The sequence below is a fragment of the Rosa rugosa genome, chromosome 3 (assembly GCF_958449725.1).
Source record: "Rosa rugosa chromosome 3, drRosRugo1.1, whole genome shotgun sequence".
NCBI classification, from domain to species: domain Eukaryota; kingdom Viridiplantae; phylum Streptophyta; class Magnoliopsida; order Rosales; family Rosaceae; genus Rosa; species Rosa rugosa.
Window position 1 is genome coordinate 51,759,622 of NC_084822.1, and position 18,612 is coordinate 51,778,233.

Consider the following 18,612-nt stretch of genomic DNA (forward strand, 5'->3'; position numbering starts at 1 on the left):
GCAGAAAATAAGATAAAGCAAGTTCTCAAAGGGCACCGGTGTGGTGCCTGATCGAAGATTAAACTTCCGGTAGGATTGATAACAGTACTCTTGGTCTCTCACCACTGGAAGATTACACAAAATCGCTCGAGCAGAAAAATTAGCACTGCTGCTGTGGCATTACAGAAGGAAGGCAAAATTCTAAATGCGAAATGTAAATAGCATTTACAGGTCCAAAGCCAAAAACTATTTACAACTGCCTCTTAAAACTTCCTAGTCTTCGACTGACTGGATCTCACCCATCATGATCCGGTTACTAACAACGTTAAATCCCAAGACGGCAGGGCTAACCTTCTTCCCTTTCTTCCCCTTCTTCTTGCCACCCCCTTTGGAGGACCCACCATCTTGATCAACATCCCCAACATCTGCACCGTAGGAATTGACACCTGCACCACTGAATCCAGTGGCCTTTTGATCATTCCGACTTTGAAAAGCTATTTCAAGGACATCGGCTGATAGCAACTCCTTGTAGTTGAGAAATTTTTCAATGAACTCATGATCAGGATCGTAAGACCCAAGATTCTCTATCAGAAGCAACTCAGCCTCAGCTCTGGATTGCTTCAAGCAAAATTCAAGGAAACTCGTATCTAGCAGGAAAGAGAGAGGACATTGCAACAAATAAGACACCAAAAACATATGATACATACATGGAGATCAAATTCTTTTAAACAACAGATAACAATTAAAAAAAAAATCTAAATGCATTCCTAGCACCTCTGATCACTAGAAGCCATGCTGAACATAAATTAACGAAGATGAGGGATGGACACATGCAAAGAGATAACACTATTCAGGCACACATGCAAAGAGATAACACTATTCAGGCAGAAAGACAAGCATACCTTTTGTCCCAATTAGCCTAGCGCACTCACTCTTGCACCAATCTCGGAAGTCCATTGCTTCTGCAATGGCAAAAGAAGATGGTTAATTAAGTTTCTGCTAGTACCTCGATGGAAGGTACAACAATACCATAAAAGCTTACCTGATTGCTTGGTCATGGCATCTCTTTTTCCTTTCAGAGAGGACTGAGCAGAGGCCGGTGAAGATGAAAGTAATCGCTCGGTTCCTTTGCCACTTGCGGATTTCTGCCGGCTTAATGAACCACCTGAAGTTACTTTCGCAGGAGTACTTTTCATTCCCCTACTACCCTGGCTTGCCAGCTGAGGAAAATCGGCCCTGCTCACAGATAAACAAAACAACAAAATGAAAAGATCATGTCAAAAGTAGTCCCTAGAGATATTAAAGAAGGCCAACTCTCATATGCATGAAAATAATATAATAACTCGAGGCAAAAAAATGTGTGTTAATCAAAGGAACATGTACCAAACACGATGAATTGATTGAAGATGGAGAGAAGGAGAATGACATACTGTTTGGTTTCTTGCTTTGATTGGTCAATTGGGCCCCAGAATAGGTCATCGTCTCCTTTATACTTTGACTGAGAAGTATGGGAATTGATCTGGATTGGAGAAGCAGGCTTAGATGGAGATGATCCTGAAAGTGACCATGAAGGGGCACCATTGCGGGTGGCTTGAGTTGGCTGGGATTTCTGAGGAGTTGTAATCTGGTTCACATGCTGAGCAGAGGAAACCCTCTTCCCTTGCTCCTTTTGGATATCTCTTAAAGATGTTGGTTTATTAAGCTTCCCAGAGTCAGTGGACCATGCTGGAGAAGGAGCAGCGTTTGCTGTTTCTCCCTTCCAAAGAACAAAATCTCCCAACGAAGGCCCTGATGGAATTGTGGGTAGTACTTCCTTTTCCTGTTGTACAGAACGGGAGCTTTTGACTTTCTCAGTGGGGCTTGAACTAATAGGCACTTCTACTGGGGTGACTGCTCCTGAAACCTTAGTTGCAGAACCCTTTGATTTTGCCGACTTTTTGCGACTCCTTTTGGTGTCTTTAGCCTCAATGAAGTTATCATCATCCACAGGTACTGAATGAGGCATAACTTGTGGAGACAGCTGACTTAAAATTCCATTAGGAACCTCAATGACTGCACTAGCCTTGGACAAACCCTCCTCTGCCAAAAGATCATGTAATGGGCTCTTCTTGCTCATACGATTTGAAGTTCCAGGTTTCCCAACATTTAATTCATTAGTCTCTGCATCTCTCTCATTTTCTCTAAATATTTTTGTGTCTGAATTGGCCACAACGCCAGCCCAAGGAGTTGATAAACTTGGCGAATTAACAGAATTGGGGACTTCAGATACTACCACTTCAGTTTGCACTTTCCTCTGTTCTTCCTGTTGAATTTCTAATAGTGATTTTGCCTTAAAACCAGGAGCAGGTTTCCAACCTCTCTGTCCAACATTTACTTGGGTATTCTGCACTGCAACAGGCTCAACTGGTTTAGAATCAACCTTGACTTGAAGAGATTCAGTAGCCCCGCCACCTTGTTGGGATTGCACAGCCTCCGAAGTACCAATTTCAGATTTACTGCCTCTGTTACCTCGTGTCTTTTGTGGAGAAATTCCTGAATTGAGGTCAGTTTCAGACTGCTCTATTTGCTGTGAAGAGGAAGATTTTGATACTCCTTTTGCCTGGTCATTTGTAGCCTGTGCCTTGGAAGATTTTTGCTTCTTGGACTTCTTCTCTGATGTCTTTTTTTGCCCACGTACTTCAGCATTCTTTACTTCAGTCACCGCAGGAGCCTGCTCATTGCATTTTTCCTTTTCAACCAGCTGCTCTTCAACCTGACAATCTAATTGAGCTTTCCCATCATTGACATGCTCAGGCATATCTTCCTCACGAGCTCCTGGTGGCATAGAAATAAAACTTCGAGGAGAATTTAGAGATGCAGAATCTGCAACTGTCTCAGAAACCACCTCAGTTGCCGCATCTCTGGAAGTCTTTTCTGATGTGTGCTCCACAGTTTTGGCAGCATTGAAGTCAGAATCTGGGATGGATTTCTGCACAAGGGTCCCCTCAAATAAGGGTGATCTCTCGGCAATATTTGACACTGGCAATGAATCTTGATGGACATCATTAAATGGTCCCTCATGAGTATTATCCCAACTTCTCTGATGAGTAATATTCTGTGGTAGAGGTAAAGAAGGGGCCCCATCACTTACATTATGGCGAATATCTTGGGTGCCTTGAGGAGGCAGACCCATAAACTTAGTGGTGAGCTCATTTTGCATAATATTAGGAACTGGCACATTTGTACCAAGTGGAAACATTTCTTGTGATGCCTGAAGCCGAGATGGATCTATTGATGCATTCCCTTGTGGTATCGCAGCAGCCTGTAACTGTCCAAAAGATGGCTCCGAAAAATTTTGGCGGGATTGATGATCCGCAAGAACCTGGGAAAGTAGCTGCTGTTGTTGCCTAATTAATAGTTCCTCCTCCTGCTTCTGTTGCTGCTGCTTAATCAACATGTACTTATCCAATAATGACATCTGCTGTGCTGGAACAGGTGCCTGGGAATGTAACTGCAACAAGTACTGCTGTTGCAATATATTCATCAGTTGGGGATCTTGCAATAAGCCAGAAGAGAGTAATTTCTCTTGCGTTGAAATGCTAGATGAACTGTCAACAGCTTGAGATAGTAGATTTGGAAAAGATGGTTGATTTTGAGGTTGCAACCTCTGTTGTTGGAATCCGAGAGGAGCTTGGGTAGGAAAACTTTGATCATGATACATGTCTATCTTACTCTGTAGTGGATCTGACCCACCTTGACCAGAAAAACTTGACCAACCAGCAGCATTATTATTTATGCCAGACCTATCAGTTAATCCTTGAAGGACTGATTTGATCTCAGCATTTTGGTTATGGGGATTTTCAAGATACGGATTAGGTATTGACCGCTGTCGTTCAAGTGCCATTCTCTTGGCCAACAGGTTTTCCAATCCAGAATGAGGCATACCATGAGAATTATTTCCAACAAATCCTTGCAAACCTACAAATAAAATATAAAAGATTGAGTCATAGATACCCATGCAGTAAACTAACAAATGACAAAGGGAAATCCTATAACAGGAATAGCATTGGGCTTGGAATGGGAAGCAACCTACAGCCACCTTGAATCAATTCAATAAATTCATTCGCATTTATACTGAAAATCTCAGAGATTTGGAAGCAAAAACCAACCTTCGGAAAAAGGAAACTTCTGATGAGTAGAAACACTCGTATTCCCAGACATCAGCGACTCCAAAAACCTATTTTCAGCTTCTGTTATTGAACTCTGTTTAAGCCTTGGATCATTTCTTGCTATATCTGCCTCACTTAAACCAGCATGAATCTTCCCAACATTACCAAGGTTTGGCCTACTTAAGGTATCCATAACTTCATTTTTAGGTGCACTAAATCCAGGAGGTGGCCTAGCTTTAGCTCGTAAATGAGGCATAACATCACCAAGTGATGAAAATGGTGAATCATTTGGTGCACTTGCCACACGAACTTGCAGATCTATGCCAAAATATCCGGCCTCAAACCAGCCAATAATGTCATCCCCAGAAAAAGGGCCTTGAATTACACCATGAGGATCTTTATAATAAAGTTGGAGTTCCTCCGGTGAGGGCTGCTGAGGTTTTCTCATTTCCTGTTCCCTATCTACAACTCCAGATAGCTGCCTTCTAATAATAGGATCTTCACTGGTTTTCCATTTTGCGTCATTTCTGGTGTAAGATGGATCAGCCAGATTACTTTCCCAGTCATTATTTAGATCCTTCTGTCTCTGTGACCACGTCATAGCAGGGGGTGTGCCTGACTTCATATCTCTGGGAATCTCTTGCCAATCATGAAAGACCGTATTTGAGCGTTCCACCTGTGATGGAGCCCTCCATGGAGTGACAGAATGAGCATTCACTCCTCCCGGCATGCTCAATTCCCTACTACTAGGTGCCTCCTCGGCCTTTCTGAAAGGACCTCCATCGTCTCTAAGAGCTGCAAATAGAAATTCAGTTGAGCAGTTTGTTTTAGTGATCAGCCAATCTCACACTAGTAGTGTAGATACAGGCTAATGTTAATTCCAAGTAAAAAGAGGACGTTAAACATACACCTCTATAATGAAAGCAAGTGAAACATTCACAGAACGCACCTTCTCATAAAATTTAAGAAGGAAAGGAAAAAAACAAACAAAAAAAGAGGAGAGAAGCTATTGAACCAATATAATCAACAAAACCAGTTGTTCATGGGAATTGAACCACAGGTTAACAATTTTTCCATTTCATTCCAAAAGCCACAAGGTATTTATTTGAATCACCCTTTCCCATCCAATCCAATCCAATCCAAACCAGCACCAGGCATGTATAGTGCAATTCAATCACAAAAGATGTTTGTCCAGACATACCTTCAGCTCTGAACCTGTTCTCTGAGTACGTCTTCTGATCCAGCGTTGCTTCGGCTTTTAGGCTCGACCCATGATGAAGTAATTGCTGTTCATGAGGAGAGCTCTCTAAATAATTCGAAAAACCACCTTTTGAGCTAACAATGTGTTCATCTTTAGAATCGGTATTTGCCAGCGGTATGTCTTCTCTACTTCCTGCTCAGAAAATCCAGTTCCAACACAAGTCAGTCCCCAATTGAAATAATAAATAAATAAATAAATAAATAAAGGACAAACAGACACAGAGATATAGATGCATGGCTCTACCAAGCTTTGTTCTTCTTGTTTGTGTAAACTCTACTGGGTTCCTTCCATCTTTGGAAACTTGAGGTGCACCACTACTTACTATATCTCCTTTGTCAATTCCCTTCAAAAGAGCCTGCTCAAGAAGAAAAGCATTCATTCGAACTGCTGAAAGTATCAGAATTATTCTATGTATAATTTATAATGAATATGCATTACCATTTCCTCAGAATTTGGTGCACAAAGAGCCAGAGGCTCCAATGGTTCCTCCAAAGTAAGAGAAGTCACATCTATAAACCCATCAACTAATTTTCGAGACGATCTCATATCAGCCGTCTTGTATACATCAAGCAGCTTTGTCCTACTATACCTAAAAGGGTAAGGCTCTCCATGTTCAATTTCAACTTTGTCCGAAATTCCTACAGACTGAGAAATTGTAGGAACACTGTTCATAAAGCTTCCACCAGGGCTAACCCTTCCACGGCCAACAGAAAAGGTTGGAGGTGTATTTTCCCCACGGCCCCTACTAGGAATATATTTGTTGACTGCTGGAGTCTGGTTATGAGAAGGCTCCCCCCTTCCCCGGATTTGGGAAGAGTTTGATCTCCAAGGCCGGTAGTGATCCCCATCCTTCTCATCCTTTCCGTGATTTCCAACATTAGATAAGCCTTTATCCTGCATGCTGCCATCTCGGCCTGAGTCAGCCCATTTGTCACGCAAACCTTCTGCCTCCTTGTTATCAGGACCCCAACGGGAGTTCCATTTGCTCTCTCGCCGTTGCTCATAATTGGACTCCCTGTTACTTGAGTCGGTCCACCTTTCTGATGGTGCACGACGTGCCTCTCCAAAGTGCTTTGCTGGTGCATTTTCTGTCCGACGATCCATCCTGCGAGTGTCATTAAGCTCTTTGTCCCCATCCCTCCACCGATCCTTGCGCACAGCAGAATTGGTGTCCCTTTCTTCATCCCGCCAGCGTTCATGATGACCGCCAGTTTCCATGTCCAGCAAGGATGGCCTAAAAACATCCTTTTTCTTCTGGGTATCATGAATATCCTCACCATTTCCTGACAACTTCAAGGCGTCTGAGCGATTGCCAAATGATGGATTTGGGCTGAGAGGTTTTTCCTGCATCTATGATGGAAAAAAGAAATAAACCAGATACTCTGAAGCAATGTTCTAAACGCATTCTCATAATTAAGATAGAAGAGCATGCTGACAGGAAAAGCAGTGTAATAACATTCTCCTAGCAGACTAAGCCGGAATCCTGATAAGAAGATTATATAGGTCATGAAAGTGATAAGAACACACCCCACTAAACGCTCCAGGCTTACTCTCCCCCGCCTTTGGCAGAAGCCATTGCGGTGAAAGTGGAATAGGATTCTCAGAACCTTGTCCAGCTGCAGACATAAGAAATGAACACTGCCGTTAAAAATGGTACAAATATCATAACCTTCACAACCAAGAAACATATATTAAACATGTACAACTGGCAATCACAGTCGACTGGTTGGGGAGTCCTTAACACCCAGAAATGATTGGATGGAAAACATTATATATACCAATTGAATATGAACTATCTACTTTAGCAGGCTAAATATGCCATAAACCAAAATGAGAGCTCACTATTTGACAGGAATAGTAAAGACACTCTTTTTAGACATAAAAGAAGACTAAAAGGACTACATTGCATTCATTTAACATCCCGCAGCACCAATACCCTTAACTCCATTGAAATTCTTTACATAAACTAACAGAATTTCAGCTAAATTTAAAGCAGTGATAAGGTTCAAATTGCAAAAGTTAAAACCTTCTTCCACTCGTAACTTAAAATCTTTGCAATATAAAACACTTCAAAATAATAGGAACATTTCATCCTCAGTGGAATAAGATGGTCAACAAAATATGTCTGATGTTTAAAGTTACACGGAGGACACCAAAGCACAAAACTTTCTGTATAAAAACATATCTTGCAGATTGTAAATAAGGCCTGTGGCTAAAGTACACAGATAAAATGCGGGCGAAAAAAACTAAGAAAACTAAAAAGAGAGTTTTTAAAATAAAAGAAAAATGAAAACTACAAACAGATGAAAAGGCTAACAATCACTACCGCATTCCACCGATACACTATTGTGAATTTCAGAAATATAACACAACCGAATGCATTACTTAAACCCTGGGTTCGATTCTAGTAATATAATTTTCCAAATCAATAACGAAAAAAATGTGTAATTGCGTTAAAAAGAAACCCTAGGTAAAATAATCAGATTTGGCGAGATACACCAAAACCCTAACACACCGCACCGAAAGAAATATCAAAACCCTACATCATCTACACCGCCGTCAAATTGGCTGTGAGAGCGAAAAATGCAAAGGCGGAGCAAAACCCCTCGGCGGAGAGGTTAGGGTTTTGGTGGAAAATAAAAGCGGTGGGGTGAGAAATCGAGGAGGGGAGGAGGTAGGAGGCAATGGAAGGGGACGTACCTTTGGAGATCTGGGCGGGACTGGTAACGGAGAGGTGGTGGCGGGAACCGGAGTCGGTGATGTCGGCCATGGATGATCGATTAAGTTGCAGAGAGAGAGAGAGAGCCAAAGAAACCCTTTTTGCGCTGAAGGAGTGAGGTAAGACACACACGAGAGAAGGGTGGGAATATAAGTTCTGAGGCAACAACAACAAAAAATTAATAAATAAATAAATAAATAAATAAAAGACGCGATTAACCCACACAGCGCACGTTTGAGGTGTATCGATTTGTTGTCTCACCCTTCGCCCTGTTCAACGAGTTAGTAATTTTCATTTAGGGAAGATATTTCATCCACACGGTATTGATTATGACGTGGATTACACGCCTGGGATAAATTCCCCAAAATAACTCATAAAACTGCCATCTTAACTTTTCATAAAATTCCCCACAAATACACATTATATTGTTTCTTAAAATGGGAATAAAATAAAAATGATACTTACACACATCTGAAAATTTCAATTAAAGATGTTATTAGATTTCTTTCCATGTTCAATAAGATACAATTATATTTTTCTTTGGTCAAAAAAACATATATGAATAGATTTACTAATTAAGAGGAAGAGCATCAGAATTAGGATAGTTATATGATGATATTTATACCATGTTGAATTTACAAAACAGCAAGAAAAATCAAATACTTATAATGAGTTTACCGCACGAGAGCAACGAAATATTCACATAATTCGTTTTGTATTTTTCTTATCATACTTCCAATGAAATTTGACCACTTTTTTTTGTTACAATGAAATTTTTGACCTTTAAACGCAAAGATTAATCATTTGGCTATGCAATACCTAAAACCAAATGCTTATTCATTTCATATTAGAAAAATAACTCGTGCGATGCTGCGGGGCAAAAAGTTGTAATATTTTTTGTTCATTTAAGAAGAATTTTGTAGTTGAGTGTGGTTTGGTTAATAAAAAAAAACTTAGCTGTGTTAAAACGAAATGAAAGATATGCAAAATTAAATGAAGCAAAATTATTTATGAGTTAGGTTACATTGTGTCTACTCGGTTCTAGAAGCTGCATTCTATATGCAATATATGTACAAAACATTACCTCATCACAACATGGCAGATATGATTTTAGTACAAAAAGTTGCCATGTAGGTGGAGGCAATCTCCCCACTTTGATTATCCGACAACTTCACATGCTTTGCTCTTTCCATTTCACCGTTGCATTCTCTTGCTTGTAGGAAGAAAAATTATCAAGTCCCTTAATGATGGTTATATGCTTTGTATACATTTCAATTTCTCTGCAAGCTAGAGATGGTAGCTGATCAAAATTTATTTCCACATAAATGTCGAAATTGTAGCTGTAGATTACTATTGTTGTGTAATTACGACAAAAGAGATTAAAGTTCTTTTGTAACTTCAACACTCTATAACTCTATGCTACTCCATCCTTCCAACAAATCACAACATTAAATTATGAAATTACTGCTAACTAAACAATTAAAAAAGTAACTGACCTTCAACCCTATGTTATGTTTTGGGAAGGATCAATGAGCACTGAGCTAAAAAAGAAGAAAAAGAAAAGTAGAGGATGAGTAATTTAAGCATTAAAGAAGCAAAAGGGCAATGCGACTATTTTCATATGAAAGGAGGCAAAAGACTGAAAAATGTGCATTAACATCTCCAAGCTCTCCCATGTGATGCTCTTATCCATAGGGAAAAAAGGCAAAAGCTTTAGTCCACCACCTCCTTTTGTACTTATGAATAGATTGTGAACATAAAATAGCAAGAAAGATCAAATACTTATAATGAGCTTACCGTAACTACATTCTCCTTTCAAAATTCACGAGAACAACAAAATATTCACACAATTTATTTTGTATTTTTCTTACCACACTTCCAATGAAATTTCACCATCTTTTTCTTTTTGTCGGTTACAATGAAATTTGACCTTTAAACGCAAAGATTAATCGTTTAGCTCTTGCATGCTCATGCTACCTTCCGTCTTTATAAACTGTTTTTTTATTTTTTATTTAGGGTAAATTCCTCCTATGGTACCTAAGGTATTGCTACTTGGACAGTTTGATACCTGATGTATTAAAGGGGACAGTTTGGTACTTGAAGTTAGACTCCGTTTGACACTTTGGTACTTCTGTTAATTTTTCTGTTAAATGTAAGGATAAAATTGACATTTAAAATATATGTATAAAAACATAATAAAAAAACATGAGTTTGTGGGTTGATTTTCTTCATAATTTTATAGGTATGAAGACCTAAAATAATACCAAATAATATCATCGCATTGTGTTTATGAAGAGGAGGAAAAATCCAAGTTTTGGAGGAAAAATCAGTGGATTCATAGAGAATAGTACACAAAAAATATCTGATTATTATATTTGTTTTAACATAAAATTCGAATATTTCACCTTCAACATAACTCATAAACATTAATTCATACCTATAAAATTATGAAGAACAGCAATCAACCCACAAACTCATGTTTTTTTATTATGTTTTTATACATATATTTTAAATGTCAATTTTATATTTACATTTAACAGAAAAATTAACAGAAGTACGAAAGTGTCAAACAGAGTCTAACTTCAGGTACCAAACTGTCCCCTTTAATACATCGGGTATCAAACTGTCCAAGTAGCAATACCTCAGGTACCATAGGAGGAATTTACCCTTTTATTTATTATTGTTATCTTTTTATGGTCAAATATAAACTGTTTATTTAATCTGGTTTCTGTTATCAATAGAACTCAATTTTCTGGTCCGACCCACATTGGGCTGAAATTCACTGCCCATTACGAAATGAGTGGGCCTCCAGCATTCGAGCTAAGCTACTCCGTCACCTACACAGGCCCAACTAAATCTTTAAAAAGCCCCAAAATTCAGTATTTCTTCTGGAGAGATTGGGTAGGAGAAAAGTGGGTACGCCATTAACGGCAAAAGAGCATGATTCATAACCGCACAAAAACATGGCGGGAAATCTGGGCAGAATGGCGGGAAGTTTTGGCGCCACAATCCCCATAACATCGTCCTTCGCGTCTCCTTCTCTATTTAAACCACCCCAATCTCCCTACCTGATCCTGAATCTCCCTCATCCCAAAAACCCAAATTACCGCCGTAATTCTCTCACCCAAATGGCCCAGCAAAACGGAAACCACGAAGTCACGGAGCGAGCTCCCAAGATCGCCAAGCTCCACCACAACGGCGACGTTTCGAAAACGACCTCCGCCGGTTTTTTCAGGGTGAAGAAGCTCTCTGAAAATGCCGTTTTGCCCTCCAGAGGTTCTCCTCTCTCTGCTGGTTATGACCTCTCAAGGTAAAACGCCATTTCTCTCATTTTTGTTGTTCAGGCAAAAATAAATAATCACTGTAATCTAATTAGGGGTTTTCTGGGTTTAATAGCGCAACGGAGACGAAGATACCAGCCAGAGGAAAAGCCTTGGTCCCAACCGATCTGAGCATTGCAGTTCCTGAAGGAACCTATGCCCGAGTTGGTAAAACCCTAACCCTAATCCCCAATTTTTTTGCCATCAATTTAGTTCAAATGTTAAGTAGGGTTTGTTCTATCTGTAGCGCCGCGATCAGGGCTGACATGGAAGCACTCCATTGATGTGGGAGCTGGAGTGATAGATGCCGATTACAGAGGCCCGGTTGGAGTGATCTTGTTCAACCATTCTGATGTCGATTTCGAGATCAAGGTGGGTGATAGGATTGCTCAGCTGATAATTGAGATCATCATCACCCCTGATATTGTGGAGGTTGAGGATTTGGACTCCACTGTCAGAGGTGAAGGAGGGTTTGGGTCTACAGGTGTTTAGGCCTCTCTGTTTATGGTTTTGAAAATCGGGAACTTTAGGGGATTGAAGCTAGTTATTTTGGACATTTGGGGAACAAACTAGCTGGGTAGGTTTGATTTTTAGTTCTAGGTGACCGGTATGCTCTTGTAATGCAAATATTATCAATGGAGATGATTAACTAGTCTGGGTTCGTAACTTTTATCAATTTATGTAGTTCTATGGAATGCAAAATCTAATACATGTTTAGTCTGTTATAGTTTTCTACCAACTCAGAGATACAGAATTAACCAACTCATTCATCATATGTCTCTGTTACACCTGAGAAAACCAAGACTAGTTCAGATGAGAAAGTGATTCTCAGAAGCTCATTTAGACAATGGCAGCATATTTTACCCCAAATTCCCTTGGATTAACATATATGAAACTGTTGGTTTGGTAATTTGGTTTACCCCATCTTGCCTGAGAAAGTACAATGTATGCTTGAGATTAACAAGAATTTTTTCAGTAACCAATTTGGCGTGTAAAGTAAACACTTCAATTATGATATATAGTGTAGTTGTTTCACTTGTTTGGGCAGCATTCTGACCCAGAGCATTATCAATTCAACTATAAATAGCTCAAAATTGTGAAGTTAACATTAGCAGAAATGTAAGCACAAGGACTTGTGCAGAGTTGCGAAGATGTGGAAATTATTCGTTCCGCTAAAGTCACTTGAGTAAGACATTGCCGGCAGAGGCAAAGGCAATTATATCCGGGGCAAAAGTGTGGGTAGCTCAGAAGGGATATCTGAACTTAACTGCAGGCAAAAAGTAATTTTACTGTCATTATAGTACAAGACTATTTTCTCAAACTGTGAAACAGTAACAAGTTGAGAAACTTGTGGCTACTCTTTAAGACCATGTGTACTTCCACCTTTTCTAGATGACTAAGATAAAAAGGATCATTTGCATACCTCCAGGTACTTTGTCATCAGTGTCTTAGTACTGAAATTAAAGCCCTCAACAGGTTTTCCTTCTGTTCGAGATGCATGGAGTTGCTTTCTGACTTGAGTCGCCAATGACTGGTTTCACAAACACAAAATGCACAAGGTAAATAATACGAGGTGCAAAGAAGTAATGCAAGTTTAAATGGGCAAAGGAAACATATGAAAGTCAATGATAAGAAAACATATATTCATCCATGGCAGCAAGTTGGTCTAGTAGGAGATCAACTAGATAAGATTCTTGTACCTTCCCCAATTCTACACCCCACTGGTCAAAAGAATTAATACCCCATACGAAACCTTCCACTGCAATTCTGTGTTCATAGATTGCCAACAACTGGATACAGGCAAGAAATTGATATTAGAATACAGGGCAGTTCAAACATTTAGGCATAACAAATTGTAGAAAAAGGAAAACAAATCCCAACCTGCCCAATATTGTAAGCATTCAGTGATGGAAGCAGAAGGCTGAGAGAAGGCCGGTTTCCAGAAAAAGTCTGTGGCAGATGTCTCATTATTAGCATGACTGGTTCACCTGTAACCCAATAACCAAACCAGAAAGAAACTCACCTTATGAGGGATAAGATGCGGTGCAACATTTTCCTTTTGCAGCTGTTCTGGGGTCTAAAAATAACCAACTTTTGGTTAGACATTATCCTTGTAGATAGATTGCATCCATAAACAATAAAATGTAGTAATATGTCTTCTCCAATTAGAGACTGCAAATGGCCAAATTGCTTAGCTTATCTTGGTGTCACTACCTAAAATCGTTTGCAAACTCAATTTTCTCAACAGAAATGAATCAAAGGGTATACAAAGTGGTCATTATAAAAGATAAGCCTATATTCTACTGGGTGGTGTTTGGGTCAGATGATAAATTAATCTTCAATTCTCCACAATTCTTACGTAAGAAAGGAATAAGTTTAACAAAAACATCAACGAGGGAGTAAGTACAGAGTACCTTCCCATATGCAAGGGCATCTGGCTGTGCAAAAAAGTTGGACATGAGCTCATCATGGTTACTCACCAGTTCACCTGCAGAAAACTTGTGTAAAATTATTGACTGCATTACATAAAACAAATTTTGAGCATGCAACTGAATTCTAAACTGTTCTGAAGAGTGTTGGACTAGGTACCTTTCAGGTAAACAGGTTGTTGACTCTTCACAATACCAATAAAATCACAAGGAATAACGCGACCCTGAAGTTCAGGAAGAAACGGTGTTAATGTTCACACTAGAGCACAACAAATTTCTTTTTTCCTTCACATATGACCAGAAAACTGATGGTTTAATGTACATTTGAATGTAGAGCATTTCTGATAGCTAAATAAATACAATCAGTTTTCACATTAGAACGAAAAATATGACGTAATATCTAGATCACCTGGTGAATTAGCTGGTAAAAGCTGTGCTGACCATTTGTTCCCGGTTCACCAAAATCAATTTCACCAGCCTCAAACGGAAGTAGTACACCATCAATGGATACTCCCTTGCCATTACTTTCCATGCTAACCTAAAGTGAAGTAAAAATTGGAAGGCATGAGATTAGTGAATATGAAAACATGGGAGGAGCGCTAGTGTAAACTTGCCTGTTGAATGTGAGGAGCAAGCTTCTCCAGTGCTTGGGAGTAAGGTAAGATAGCCTAAGAAAAACAGCAAGAAGTAAAAAATTAAACTCATCGCTGCTCACTAGAATGAAATCTGGAAATGAGAAAGCAATACTCACCCTTGCAGGGTATCCAAGAAATGAAACATTCCATACGCTCAACAGACCTAAAAGAACCTGAATCAGAGATGAAATGTTATATATATCATCAATCCCATAAAGCCTTGCATGAAACATAACTATCTAAATGTCACCGTGAGTTCATGACAATCTACCCAAACTTTAATAGTAAAGGTGGTCCACAGGATGGTGACCAAGATAATTACACTAAAAGGAATAAAGAAAGAATACTACGTTAAGTAAATTCTTTCCGATAGTATATTAAGTAAATTCTGATGAGAGATTAATATTTTCCCCACAGATAATTTTCAAACCGACAGTGTTACAGGTACTTGCCACTACTCCATCATGCTTGCCATTTCCAGTAGGAAATGCAAGTAACCACTAAAACCATAATGATGTTATAACCAATTTGAGGCACTTACAGGTATATTTTTCTCCAATGGTGATGAGTGGAAATGTTGATCAATGCTTGAAGCTCCCTTTAAGAATCTATAAGTATGATATTCAAAACATCAGTATTCAATGATCATCTCACCAAGTATTCAAATAAAAAGAGGATTTCTTAAAAACAAAAACATAGAGGAACAGGAGCATGCCTTTCTGGAGTAAAATAATCAATTAATATCCAAAGAAAAAAAATATTGCAGTTAAAACCCTTGTTAGTGTGCCACAAGTGAATATTGTCAGTGTTTATTTAGACAGACATAATAAAGAGTTTAACTTAATCAGTGCCTAACATTGTATAGGAAATCAAATCTATACATCACAAAGTAGTGACTGAAATATAATTGAGAGAACCATGAAGGACGTACTTCTCAACAACTGAAAACCCATACTGAAGAGACAAGGGCAACACTCCGACAGCACTGCAAACTGCAATCAGCAAATTAAAAATATGATTCTAATATCAAGTTACTACAACTATCCACATAAGAAGGAAAACAACTTACCACTATAACGACCACCAACCCAGTCCCAAAATGCGAAAGCATTCTTAGGGTCAATCCCAAACTTCTCTACAAGCTGAAACAGAAACATTTACATATATAATACATGAGGACGACTAGACCTTAAAGCGTAGTTGAGGGTAAAATATTTGATTAACTAATAAAAGAGCACAAAGACAAAAAATTTATACCGTAAGATTAGTGCTAACTGCTACCATATGCTTTGCCACTGCAGCAGGTCTGAAAAAACCATCATTGATTAACTACAACAGACGTACTAAATCCCTAATCTTGAATACTTGCAACTGAAGTCCATAGTAATGAAATTTTCATTTCGAGCTTCAAATCATTTGAAGATAACGATACTATGCTATTTTGAATATGAAAAGTCCACTCACTCCAAAGCTAATTCAAGATATCTCTAATTATCCTAACAAAAATTAACTTAAGACCATATGTAATCATCACATATTTAAACCAGACTTGAATGTTAAACAACAGTTAAACCCATATACTTGAAGTATTTATGGTAATAATGCACTAACCCAAGAGAAGATGAGATCCATTCCCTCAGGGTCCGAGCATTCAACATAGTTTCAGCTGTTGTAAAGGTCTTAGAAACTACCACAACTGCATATATCAACAGAAATATGAACATTAAGAAATCCACATAAGCCAATACTCTCTACATCCTGCAAAAGCCAATACTTGGCGATCTAAATAGCTTATGTGTACCTACCAAGGGTAGTTTCTGGGTTCAACCCAGTAATATTTCTAGCGACATCAATAGGATCAACATTTGCAAGGCTGCATCAAAAAGAAGATAGATGATTGATTGAAGAAAAAGATTAACATACAGGTATCAACTTCTGTGTGCTCAAGAAACAAGTAAAGTTCCTAAAGTGGCCCAAGTATTTGCATCTCATCAGCTTTTAAATGCATTGATATTGAGAATACAATAATTATAAATTTAAAAACAATGCATAAATACTTACAAATGCAGCTGCCGTCCTCTTGCTGCTTCAATAGCCTCTGGATCTGTAGGATGTCATCAGTAAACCAATGAACACGGGGTAAACTTTGTTCTGAAGCAAGCATTATCAATTTCATGAGGAAAGCCAACAATGCAGAGAATCAATACATGGCATGCGTATGTTAACCTGTTTGAAGAGCTGTATGCACAAACAGAGGACCTAAGAAACTGCCGCCAATACCAACAGCAACAACATCCTTCAGTGCTTTTCCAGTGGCTCCAACCTAAAAGCAAGGCCAATTACTCCAGAATTCAAGCACTATATATCCAAAACAGGTAAAAAAAGATTGAGGAACATACCCAAGATCCACTCCGAATTGTTTCAGAGAACTTCTGGATCTTGTCCAGAACTTCCCAAACATCTGGGACCACATTTTTCCCATCACTCTGTATAACTGCATCCCTTGGAGCACGAAGAGCTACATGAAGCACTGATCTATTTTCTGTGCTGTTTATCTGAAGGCAACACCAGAAAGAAAAGATAGTAAGAGATTGACATGGCAAATCAGTAACTTTACATTATTTAATTCCACATTTGTTCAAATAAAAATTGACCAAGGAAGATTAATTTGAACGTACATGCTCTCCGGCAAACATTCGGTTGATCTTATCTTTGAGGCCTGCAGCCTGCATTGTAGCAAAGACAACGCTGATTAGAAAACAATATCTTCACCTCTCCCCGTCCTCAGGAAGGACAAGTAATGTATTTACCAAACCCACCTCTGCCAATTTGATCAGTTTCCCCATGGTTTCAAGGGTTGCACGCTGCCGCGAGTAGTCCAACAGCAACCCATCAAACTCACTATTAGAATATAGACACGCTCAAGTCAATTACATAAAGATGATATGGTAAACGGTAAAATTCATGACAAATGCTTCATGTTTAACACAAAACAAGAAAAGAAAATCAAAGCCTTAAAAGAGTTGCAACAGAGAACCATACACCATCATTGCCTGGCAGCGGTTAACATCATTCATCAAATCACGCAAATGGGTCTTGTTTATCTCCTCAACATGGCCCTGCACAACAAAATTATCTCACATTTATTACAGATACTAGACCTACACCCAGCAAAAAGGTACTGTAACAATTTACCTTCAAATCTTTCCAAGGCTCAGTATCAGAGATCAAAGCAGATGAAGCCATTTGATTATACGCCGAAAAACACTTGAAAACCAAATTTCCTGCATTTAAAATGAATTATTGCTTACTGTATAACACTGAACAACTAAAGTATTAGCCTACTAGGAATCTATTTTCATGAATTGTTCAGAACAGAGAAAAAATCATATAAAGAAAAAATTTTAAAAAAAAATTATATGAGAACTACGAAACATTAACCATGAAACCCATACCACCTATTACTGCAGAAAATCTCTCTCACTCTCTAGCAAGCGCAAAGTGGAAAATGGAACAGCGACGCTGAATCAAATTTCCGATTTCCAGTCTAGTATACTCAGTAAACAATATAAAAAGCCGAAGCGAGTAACCGAGGAGCTCCGGTGAGTTCAAGTAACAGATTATAACTGGTTTACGAGGAAAACTTGGATCATCTACAATGATACATCTACCAGTTCCTATCGTCTCTCCGGAACGCACCATATAGTTCAAAAATCCATAACAGTGGCCGAAATTTCAGTTGCCAAAGATGGTAACATAACAGCAGGTCGTACTCAACATTTGACCGAAATTTCAATCGCGTATAAAAAAAAAAAAAAAGGAAAGGAAGCGAGAGAGAACAATAAAATTTAATTAATAAATAACTAAATTGACGATGAATATTTAAAGAAAGAGGAAAGCCATACCTGAGAGTTTGAGAAAGTGAGAGGAGGTGAAGAAGATGAAGATAGGTTTATAGGATGGGACGAGTCGGGAAAGAGGTGAAGAAGAGAGAATCGGAGAGAGATTCGAGAGAAGCTTCGGCCTATAAGTGTCACGCAGCCCAATCTGTCGTCACGTGGAGGGTATGTGCTTTTCATGCCGTTTGGACACGTGGAAAAGTCAAAAAATAAAAAGGAAAA

The 18,612-nt window shown here is 38.8% G+C and overlaps 3 protein-coding genes across 5 annotated transcripts; 1 reads left to right on the forward strand and 2 right to left on the reverse strand.

Moving 5' to 3' along the window:
• Nucleotides 1-22: 22 nt before the first annotated feature.
• Nucleotides 23-8,258, reverse strand: LOC133739315 (protein ESSENTIAL FOR POTEXVIRUS ACCUMULATION 1). 2 transcript variants are annotated; one of them, XM_062167063.1, is made up of 10 exons: nt 8,089-8,258; nt 6,916-7,004; nt 5,827-6,732; nt 5,632-5,743; nt 5,329-5,520; nt 4,128-4,922; nt 1,410-3,936; nt 1,022-1,215; nt 882-941; nt 23-626 (listed from the first exon to the last, which is right to left on the reverse strand). In XM_062167063.1, exons 1-10 carry the CDS (start codon nt 8,156-8,158, stop codon nt 253-255), a joined length of 5,319 nt encoding a protein of 1,772 aa, XP_062023047.1. In that variant the 5' UTR covers nt 8,159-8,258; the 3' UTR covers nt 23-252. The 2 variants fall into 2 exon arrangements, with proteins under 2 accessions (XP_062023047.1, XP_062023046.1); XM_062167062.1 differs by having other exon boundaries at nt 5,827-6,738; nt 8,089-8,257.
• A 2,754-nt stretch (nt 8,259-11,012) lies between these two features.
• Nucleotides 11,013-12,103, forward strand: LOC133736999 (deoxyuridine 5'-triphosphate nucleotidohydrolase). Its single transcript, XM_062164632.1, has 3 exons — nt 11,013-11,417; nt 11,504-11,595; nt 11,675-12,103. Exons 1-3 carry the CDS (start codon nt 11,071-11,073, stop codon nt 11,917-11,919), a joined length of 684 nt encoding a protein of 227 aa, XP_062020616.1. The 5' UTR covers nt 11,013-11,070; the 3' UTR covers nt 11,920-12,103.
• Nucleotides 12,104-12,410: 307 nt separating this feature from the next.
• LOC133736997 (glucose-6-phosphate isomerase, cytosolic) lies at nt 12,411-18,522 on the reverse strand. 2 transcript variants are annotated; one of them, XM_062164630.1, is made up of 24 exons: nt 18,397-18,522; nt 17,687-17,775; nt 17,534-17,610; nt 17,311-17,392; nt 17,170-17,217; nt 16,891-17,046; nt 16,718-16,814; nt 16,553-16,595; nt 16,297-16,364; nt 16,103-16,187; nt 15,749-15,797; nt 15,561-15,633; nt 15,423-15,483; nt 15,033-15,099; nt 14,608-14,664; nt 14,471-14,524; nt 14,266-14,394; nt 14,017-14,080; nt 13,842-13,915; nt 13,451-13,504; nt 13,309-13,377; nt 13,128-13,217; nt 12,851-12,958; nt 12,411-12,694 (listed from the first exon to the last, which is right to left on the reverse strand). In XM_062164630.1, exons 2-24 carry the CDS (start codon nt 17,735-17,737, stop codon nt 12,644-12,646), a joined length of 1,707 nt encoding a protein of 568 aa, XP_062020614.1. In that variant the 5' UTR covers nt 17,738-17,775; nt 18,397-18,522; the 3' UTR covers nt 12,411-12,643. The 2 variants fall into 2 exon arrangements, with proteins under 2 accessions (XP_062020614.1, XP_062020615.1); XM_062164631.1 differs by lacking the exon at nt 18,397-18,522 and adding an exon at nt 17,947-18,322.
• Between the last annotated feature and the right edge of the window lie 90 nt (nt 18,523-18,612).

What these genes read in the sequence shown, in the direction of transcription:
- LOC133736997 (XM_062164630.1), bottom strand. Translation starts at nt 17,737, where the DNA reads ATGGCTTCATCTGCTTTGATCTCTGATACTGAGCCTTGGAAAGATTTG. An exon ending in AGAGGACGGCAGCTGCATTT is followed by an intron (nt 16,365 to 16,552) that starts GTAAGTATTTAT and finishes TTTTTGATGCAG; the next exon opens with CCTTGCAAATGTTGATCCTA. An exon ending in TTGCTCCTCACATTCAACAG is followed by an intron (nt 14,395 to 14,470) that starts GCAAGTTTACAC and finishes ACTTCACTTTAG; the next exon opens with GTTAGCATGGAAAGTAATGG.
- LOC133736999 (XM_062164632.1), top strand. Translation starts at nt 11,071, where the DNA reads ATGGCGGGAAATCTGGGCAGAATGGCGGGAAGTTTTGGCGCCACAATC. An exon ending in GCTGGTTATGACCTCTCAAG is followed by an intron (nt 11,418 to 11,503) that starts GTAAAACGCCAT and finishes TGGGTTTAATAG; the next exon opens with CGCAACGGAGACGAAGATAC. An exon ending in AGGAACCTATGCCCGAGTTG is followed by an intron (nt 11,596 to 11,674) that starts GTAAAACCCTAA and finishes TTCTATCTGTAG; the next exon opens with CGCCGCGATCAGGGCTGACA.
- LOC133739315 (XM_062167062.1), bottom strand. Translation starts at nt 8,158, where the DNA reads ATGGCCGACATCACCGACTCCGGTTCCCGCCACCACCTCTCCGTTACC. An exon ending in GAACAGGTTCAGAGCTGAAG is followed by an intron (nt 4,923 to 5,328) that starts GTATGTCTGGAC and finishes TTCTATTTGCAG; the next exon opens with CTCTTAGAGACGATGGAGGT. An exon ending in TAGGCTAATTGGGACAAAAG is followed by an intron (nt 627 to 881) that starts GTATGCTTGTCT and finishes CTTTCCTGCTAG; the next exon opens with ATACGAGTTTCCTTGAATTT.